We start from the raw sequence: 9,487 nt of genomic DNA, 5'->3' as shown, positions 1-9,487 counted from the left end.
GTTGGGTCAGAAATTGCAAGAATTTAATTCAAATTTGAAAAGAAAGCTGTTTTTTTGGAAAAATTGAAGACGTATTTTGGAAAAAATTTTAAGCAGTGAAAATGTTTGCATTTCAAACCAATTTTTTTTATTATCTGTGATAAAATATTTTTAGAAATATTGTTATTTTAGGAAGTCTGAAGCCTTACATTATTCACGGAAGTTTTTTTTATGGATTTACTGGATATAAGTTCAGAATTGATTTAAAAAAGTGTCTTATTTTACAGGGAAGCGTGTCATTTTTTTTTTTGCTAAAGTAAGTTTTTTTAGATCTCACCTGATAGTTTATTCATATTTTTTCCGTTGCTGTTGCCTCATAAATATTTGCTTTATCCCATACTTTAAGGCATGTTATTATTTAGTTCATCTTTAGCACGGAATTTATCACTGAAGATGTCAAAAATGAAGTGAACGAAGATTTTGAGCTATAGAAAAGATTTTGTTGCTCATGTAGCCCTCGATGTCATTCTAAGGCCCGTTAGTATTAATTCGATACATTATCCTAGAGCTATACATGGAAATTCAAAGACACGTAAAGAAAAAGACTCAATTTGAAAGGGACATCAAGTATTACAAAGATGAAAGTCTTATCTTCAATGCAAAAGCATAGCCTGGGCTACAAAAAATTGGGATTAACTAGCCAATGTAAATTTGATTAATATGTTTATTATGAACAAGGCGTTTAAAGTAACGTTGTAAAGCGTTTGCTTTTACAAATCCAGTTTCAAATTTTTTAGCGCCAAACATTGTGAACAAGGCATAATAAAGATTCCAGAATTAAAGCTCATAATGGCTTTTCTGAGGTGACTTAGCCTTAAAATCTATTTGAGTCAATCTAATGCATTATCTTCCTGCTTGATTTTAGCTTGTTCAGCCTCCCCAAAGCATTCTAGCTCCCAGCTTTCCAATCTACAATGTGATCCACGATCTATGTAACTCAAAGACATTTAATTAAAGCTTTGACTAGGTTTTAGCGTATTTGGGAAAATTTTTGAAAATCCAAGTTGTTGGCGTCTAAAGAATTTGGAATTTTTTTGCAGATCCTATGCCATTTATTGATTGAAAATAGCCTTTGCTCCAGTCAGGGTCGGAAACACATAATAATCAAAATTATAATAAATACAGGCTAAGACAGGCTAGCAGTATACTGCTACTTGTCGGGCCTAACTTTCTTCACAGTCTTTGCATTACCTTCAATCGAAATGTTCTCGCTAGTAAAAAACACACAGATAAATTGTCTATATGGACATTACACAATTGCTAATATAAAAATTGTTACCTTTGAAGTGGTTTGCTAGGGTAATTATATTGAAAAATTGACCTGAAGTTAAAGGTTCTGAAAGTCAATATTTAAGCTATAATCGGCAATGTTCTTTCAAGGTGCGCATGACATCATTGATTGACATTTGCAACTTTTTATCACATGAACTTGCTTTATTTTGTATCCACGTTTTCGCATTGGGCAATCCAAGATTATAGTCTTCACAGTGAAGTCAGATGGGAAGCAGCTTGAACAGGACTGAAAATCGGCATCCGAAGAAGGAACGAAGAACGAATTGCATCTACCAGTGCAAAAGCGACTTTCGATAACAATCGGTCGGCAACCTTTGCTTGAAACGGTTTGGTTAAAGCTTTCTGTTCGGCATGTCTCGGCTTTCATATCCCCGGTTCTCATCAACCAAGTTGGCTTTGCTTTAGGTTTCATGAAAGCAAACGGTCCTTGGCTCAACTGTCCCTCCAAATTCGCACCTGTTGTAGAGCTGGCCTTACTGTTTCGACTCTTCTGAGCAACAGCTAACTTTGGTAGGCTTGCAACAAGCTTGGGCAGACCAGCAGCAATTAAGGTACTGGCGCCTTGATTTTCCTCTGACTGCTTGTGGGGCATTTCGGGGACAATAAGTTCACTGCCCTCCCCAAGATCAAGTTTCTTGAAATGCAGCTTTGGTAGTTCTTTTGGCCTCAAAATTGCCTTCGACAATAATCGCTTTACATTCTGACGAGAAAAAAGTTCGTAAGCTGAATCTTGCTCTGCTTTTTCATCAGTTTTAGATGGAGTCTTCATGATATTTCTTGCATAGGCTGACAGTATCAGCATCGCCATGAAAAATGATACATACGCCATACTTTTAAATTTCTGCAGCTGTTAAAATACCTGAAAAAGAAGAGACTTTTATCAATAAAGATATACTTTCCCACAATTTTTACAACCCATGAAAGTTGGTAGGCCTCCCCCTTTTGATCTAAATAAGAAATAAACGTACGCCATTTCACCAGATGGGTTAAACTACTTGATGCTACGTTTTCTATGAACACGAAAGACTATTAAATTCTTTTGCGTGCATACTTGAAAACAAATGCTTGATAAGTTTGCAATAGGTGGAGGAAGAAACATATGAATATAGAAACGTTTGCTACAGGAAGGCAGTCACAGTTCAATTTTCTTCCAAATCTTTGCTACAATTTGTGGCAAGTATTGTCTGTCACGAATTAACATGACCACACTAAAGACATCTATATTGTTCCAGCAGAATTCCCTATCTGTGACAAAATTTGACAATTTTTTCCATGAATGTTGTCTGGAAATGTTACCCAAAATGCCAAGAAGTACAGTGTAAATGTTTTTGAATAATTGGAATTCACCAGTCGTAATGAACATTTTCTAGTTACTTGCATACACCCGTTTTCAAATTATGAGCAGGTCTTGCTTCTCATATTTCAAGGCAAACGTTTGAAACATGTGAACCACCTTCTAATTAAGCAAACATAATTACAACATGAAAATTAGCTGACCCTAGAGTATTTTGCAAAAAGCTAATTAAACAAAAGTTAGGATACATTAAAATCAATCAAACAAAATTCCAATTTAAGATAGGCAAGTCCATTTCAGGCGATGCAGAACTTGGTGATATCTGCGCTGCCTTTTCTCTGCCTGTTTCGCTAATGCTTCCGTTCATTGAAGAAAAAAATCTCTGCTTGTCCTATTTACCTCTGATTCGCTGCCTCATTAAAAACAATTTTAGCAAAAGAAGGAAGTGATTTTTTAAGTAGAAAAGCCAAGAGCTGTGAAGGCTCATTGTAAATATCGCGAATGAAGCGCAAAGACATGTTCTTTCGTAAGAGGTCTATATTCTTTGAAAGCATCCCATGCAGTAGTGTACTAACATCTTTATATACACTCTAGAACTCAAATAATATGATACCGGTCTGGGAAACAAGCCAAAGGCCCCGCCGGTTTGTGGTTTAACGCCCGACGTTATTGAAGATGAAGCCAGATTGCTTAGTAAGCAGTACTATTTGACATGACGTTTCGCAAAAGAGCCAGAAAAATGCAGGAAATGCAATCATAGGCAATTGGGGGCTCCAAGCTCCAAATATAAATTTGTAAGGTATTTGATGAAGATTATTGAAAATTATCTCACCTCGCTAACGCCAAATACCTCAATTTAAATGATATCTTTAAATGCATGAAACTATCTTGAGCGCAGCTGACCAGGAGTCAGGATGTTTGTCCGAGTATGTTAACAGGTAAGTTAGGCGGTGTCTTACTTTTTCTAATTAAAGTACCGATCCTTTCGACTCTCTGTACGCCAGAGTTTGCGATGAGACACACTTTTTGATAATGGAAATATTGGTGAAGTTGATGAGTAATTATGCAATCCATGTTAATTACCCCTTAATTAGACAGCTCAAATTTCAGGCTTACTTGCGTGATGGTTCTCGAATGGGTATTTGCTAAACAGTAAATTTCTCAATTTGCTGTTTACTTGACATATAATAATTGAGTTAAGCACGTGCATTCGAATCCCGACAGACTGCAGATTGTATAGATAAATGAAGTGTAGAAAGGGTCTATAATGGCCAAGGTTTCAGAGTGAATGTGCGTTTTTGACGATAAAGGCAGGGAAAGAAATGCAATAAAAAGCTGACAATCATCTCAAAAACACCAAGCTATTTTGCTAAAGGGCGAAGGAGGATTTTGGTTGACATTTTGGTGGAAGCATCAAACAGAGAAGGGTCAAGATAACTGAAGCAGGACACTTTTCTCATCACATTCGGGCATGAATAGGTGTGAAGTCATTCTAAACCAAGTACATTGAAAAAGAGAAAAAGGGGGAACCGAAGATTTTCGACAAAATACTTAACTAATTTGAAAGCATCTTACTGACTTTATTTCAAGACTTTTCTTGTCTCTAGCAGGTTGCAAACTGCCCATTCCAATAAAAAGCTCCCCGCTACCCCTTCAAGACACTGTGCCCAAGAAGCGATATCTCCATGCTATATCACAATGGTTCCAGGCCATGCTTTCGATAGCATTTTGCGCAACCCATCAGAACTCCATCAAGGTATGTTCGATAATGGTACACGTGTCAGCTTAACTAACGGCAATCGCTTTCAATGTTACGAACACCTTAATTACTTTGGGTGATGTCAAAGGATTTTTCTCACATCAATATAGGCTTTTCTCTCCGCCCATCATTCCATCGGAATATAATACATACTGAACCTTAATAATTGCCTCTATCAAAGCATTACTCTTTTCATCAAACTTTCAGATGAAATACTGTTGCTATTTTAATGACCATTGTATGGGCTTTAAAGGTTTACTTATGCTTTTCTGTAGTTTTAAGATCCACTCTTGTAAGGTTCGATGAGGCAGTTCCGGAGGAAAACGAGGGGATTGGAGCGAAAGTATGACGTTTAAAGCAAGAGCCTAACTCGTAGGGCCTGAACAATTATGGTGATAATGGAGTTTCTTCAGCATAGAGCTGTGAATATGGCATCAAAGAATCATCGCCAACAGATCGTTATGTGAACTGAACGGTCGGCGGGTTAATCCCTCTTGAATTCACATCGACTACACAGGGTGGGAAAAACCAGTAGGATAAAATAAAACGACACACCGTGACATGGTGTATTTCAGTACCTAAACAAAGTATTATTTCAAATGTAGTTCGCCAACATTTTCTGTTCTGGCAAAAATTTTGGTAGCACTGAACTACCTTTCCTTAGTTTATTTCCTGTACTGTAAGTGAAAGCAACTGTTTGGAAGCCAAATTTATCTAGATTCTTGTAGCATTCAAATCTTATCGATCGTTTCTTTGATGCTTAAATGAAGTTCTACTCCTAATTGACAAACCCTTATCTTTGCGCAATTCTAAACAAATCATGCTTTTAAATTTGTCTTTAAGATTTCTTTTCCTGTTTACAGTAGAGTTTTCCATCCAAATTTTCCTTTGATCTACCATTCTAAATAATGTTCTTCTATTAAAAATGTTGTGCTATTAAAAATGTCATATGGTTTACGAGTTTTTGATGAAGAGAGAAAGCTTAGATCAGAATTCAAAAACTGGTGTTAGCTTACCTTGGAAAGTTTTTCTGCTTTTTTCTTGCTAATCCTCCGAAATATTGCTGGCTTTTCACTATTCTCAGTTAAAATGTGCTTTTAGTGTCCTATTTAAGGCGCTTTGAAAGTTCTCAACGTGATTTATACGCTATTCTTTGCAGACTGTTGTTCATAAGATTGCATGCTTCCAATTGATCGAGTCGTGTGAGTGGCAGGGAATCTAAAGAGAGTCACAATGCCACAGAAATCATGGCTCCCTTTTTTGACATTAAAATTCCGATCTTGAGGGAAAATGACCAGGAAATATTATTGCCGATCGGAAACAACATGAAATGATTAGGCAATAATTTATATGTTGAGCGTCTGCTCTTTCAAAAATCAAGACAGATATTTGGAAAAATGCTGTTTGTCGCCATGAAAATGAATATGCAGACTAGAAAGCCGAAGTTTAGTGTCATTGAGAGATTACAATATTTTCGAAAAATTTCATTCTTTTAACGTGACATCTGTATCTTTTGGTTTATCTTAAGTGAACCCTCGTGTACCCCAGTGCTCTAGAGTCTCTGCGCATAGAAACCTTTCAATGGTGCAATGTCCAAGATCCTTTAAATCAATTTCGAAATGATACCATAGTTAAGCTACTTAAAGCTTTTTGCTAGATTTTGCAAGTTGAAAAATCCTTAATTTTTCGTATTGCTTCAGTTTATCTTTGTATAGATGAGCCTGCAAGTGTAATCCGACACGAAAGGACGTTTTTGACGACCCATGGACAAAACTCCTAATGTACAAAAGTATAAAACCTGCGTTCATGTTAGAGTAACCCTCCTGGCTCGCGTCGCCACTTCAGGATACAGAAATATCTTAGATTTGATCCCAAAGGTTGCCCTGGTTTTCATAGTCTCGAGGAGAATCCCCACTATATCTATAAATCAATGCCAATATCTACAAGCTACACATCAATGTAATATCGTCCAAACAACGATAACTGATTTTAGTAAAGTCAGTCTCTCTAGCCTTCCTGACATCTATTAAACAATGTATTGAATTTTTTCTCAGATAAGATACGTGGTAGAGACAGACGAAATTAGCTTTGTAGTCAGAGAGCGATCCTCATTAAGATTGAAAGGCTAATTACCTCCCAACAAAACTGTGAACGCCCTAGCTTTATAAAACCCCTTGATAAAAAATATATTTGGATCCGAAGCATTTTGCGTGTTGCCTAAATCTGGTTTGTAAATGTATACGTGCAAAATAATTTTTAATTGGTTGTTGATATTCCAAAGAATTCCTGCCAAAAGGAAGCTACTACTACGCCTAAAATAATCCTGTTTTCCTTATTGAATTAACAGTGAGTTGTGTTAAAGATGTTCCTATTCTAGAATGAGAATAGTAGCTAGGTTTGTGGTAAAGTTTTTTCAGCAGAAAAAAGAACATTAGCTAGTGACGTTCCCAAAGATGTTCGTTTGCGAGAAAACAAGGCTGATTCCGCACGCATGCAACACTTTCATAAATCTAGCAAAGCAACAGCAGGACACTATCAGAATATATAGTGCTGCAAAGAACCAAAATTGGTCATGTTCGGAAAATAGTTAAGCACATATTCTTCCTCTTGCCATTGAGCCAGAAATCTTCAACATTCTTAAAAAATGGCACCTGGTTTGTTAAATTCTCTTTTTCAATAACTCTCTTCATGGCCGTTAACTCTCTTGTTAAATTCTCAATTTACTTAACTCTAATTCAGAAAAAATGACTATTGCTAGACACATCTTCACTTTTTTAGCTTATATCAATAGAGAGCGTTTATGAAACTTTGCGATGGTTTAATAAGGTTTAACGTAAAGGATGTTTGAATCTTCATGGGAGTTTGCATAAGATATCAGTAGAAATGCTTTTGCAGTTATGGTGGAGACGAAAAATAACTACTAGAACTAAAACATTATGAAGACTTCCCATGATTACATTGCGTATATTGTTACCGATTTATCGTAAAAATGTACATAATAATCATGTTGTCTCTCTTGGTTCTCTCCACAGTTCCGTGACTGATAAAAATTCCCGTTAGAGTTCACATTTAAGTAAACTTTGATGTAAAACAAGTCATGATATTTCGCCCACAAGTGGATAAGAACTCATCTTAAAAGCACCCTCTTTCCTATTCACTAGGCTAATAATCATAGTTACAACAGCATGGATGAGAGGGTATCAAATTGTGTTCAAATTGGAAAATCTGATCAATTGACACAGATGGACATGCTGCCAGAAATTTCACACGTAAACCAAAAAGATTTTTCGTTACGGTATTTTTTAGTCAAAGAACTTACGTGATGAATTTGTGTTGTCAATCAACAACTACTGCATATTTAAAGTTTTTTGATAATTAAAGAACAGTTTTGAATTTATAAAGGAGAAGGGGATCGCAACTTCATAATTGTTATCCTTCATATAGCTTGAATCGATTGCAGCGTCAATAGTAAACCAAGTTTATTATTACCGTATTCCTGAAACTTAGCGAAATGTGTTACTGATTTTGACTGATTTTGGCTCTTTAATGGTATCATGAAGAAAATCTTGATATATAATACTGATTCCAACAGATGTCCTGCTAATTTTTTTTCTCTCGAAGCGAATAGAGCATCTTGACACTAAAACGTTTTCATCAATGTGATAAGATCTACCGAGTGGCAAATATCTATATGAAAATCTCCTACAACTTTGACAGAAATCATCTTGCTTTAATCAGAAAACACTTGAAACTCCTTTTATTTTCATAGAATTCTCGTACATTATTTGCAAGAGTGGATTGCCGCCCAAAGACTACAGCCTAATAATACAGAGATAAATTGAAGAATATAGCAGTCTATAAAGAGAATGGAACAAAAATAACGATCTCTTACCTTTTAGAGAGTGATGCAAGCTAGATACTTGATACTTGATACTTGAATTTGAGCACTAGATGAATCTTCTTCCAGATCTCATAAGAACATGTACCGCTACTCTCACTGCAGCGCAAGACACAGCTTTATATGCTTCTGTGAGACCGCCCGGGGCATTTTTTGTAGCAATATTCAAATTGAGATTTCATGAATAACCATGCGTTGCAGATTGAAGCTAAAACCTGCTCCATTTGTCTACGTGGCATTATGCTGGAAGAAATAAGAATAATTCATCTAGAAAATTCGTACCTCTTTGCAAATCAACAGTGGAAAAGGACATTGGAAAATCTTCTTCAGTGTTAGCAAAGGATTTTTCTAAGTGACAGAAGTGTATTATGTTCACACATTTTAGGTGGCCAAAAGTTAAAACAATCATTTCGCTAACATTCTGTTATAATTTCCAAAACAAAATTAACTCCGCTCATGAAAAGCAAAGCTCTACGCATTTGATATTCCATCAAATCGGGTAAGTAACAAGTCTTAATCACTTGGGCTCTTAGAACAGAATGTACCTACGTTGCAATCTCTGGTTCCAGTTCACCCTCTCCTGGTGACGCCCCTGGCAATAAATGGTTTGTAACCTTACTGCACACTTGCTATATTTGAGGCCAAGGATCGGTCTGTGTCTAGTCTCAACACTGTAATACCCCTGTGGAACAATTAACCCCTTATTTTTCTAAACATAATACTCTGCATCATTACCTTTTAAGAAAAGCTAATCTAGCAAAAATTTTTGGGCCAAAAGCATTTGATTCTGGAAACACCCATAATTATTTACATTATACTTTGTCTCAAGTAGAATGTTATTTGAGCCTTTAGCTGTCGCAACAATGTATGTACAGTCTGTTTTTATTGTGGTTATTGTTCTTTTAATTATGTGTCATTTTTGCATCTTCTAGAAGACGATTTTATGTTATAAATCAATGGCATAATTGTAGAGTTCAGTATGAAAGCGCCTCGACAACGTCATGTTCTTTGCCCCCAGCTCAACAGAAGTTATGGTTAAAATTTTGCTTTGTTTAGTTTTATTTATTACCTTGATAAGGAGTAGAAATACACATTTTTAAGATGATAATTGTACATACATTAAAGCAGCTCTATGCTTCCTTGCTCTTGATGCTGCATTGGAGCTTCGATCCCTTCCCCAAAGGCAATTATCCAACTGCTAAGA

The 9,487-nt window shown here is 36.1% G+C and overlaps 1 protein-coding gene across 1 annotated transcript; it reads right to left on the bottom strand.

Moving 5' to 3' along the window:
• Positions 1 to 382: 382 nt before the first annotated feature.
• LOC148958701 (uncharacterized) lies at positions 383 to 8,194 on the bottom strand. The gene is made up of 2 exons (XM_089111726.1): positions 5,402 to 8,194; positions 383 to 2,191 (listed from the first exon to the last, which is right to left on the bottom strand). Exon 2 carries the CDS (start codon positions 2,159 to 2,161, stop codon positions 1,415 to 1,417), a length of 747 nt encoding a protein of 248 aa, XP_088967852.1. The 5' UTR covers positions 2,162 to 2,191; positions 5,402 to 8,194; the 3' UTR covers positions 383 to 1,414.
• Positions 8,195 to 9,487: the final 1,293 nt, after the last annotated feature.

Source organism: Rhopilema esculentum, chromosome 12 (genome assembly GCF_057945365.1).
Source record: "Rhopilema esculentum isolate cy_ngs chromosome 12, ASM5794536v1, whole genome shotgun sequence".
NCBI classification, from domain to species: domain Eukaryota; kingdom Metazoa; phylum Cnidaria; class Scyphozoa; order Rhizostomeae; family Rhizostomatidae; genus Rhopilema; species Rhopilema esculentum.
Note: the sequence above shows the minus strand (reverse complement) of the source record. Positions and strands in the feature narration are given on the sequence as shown.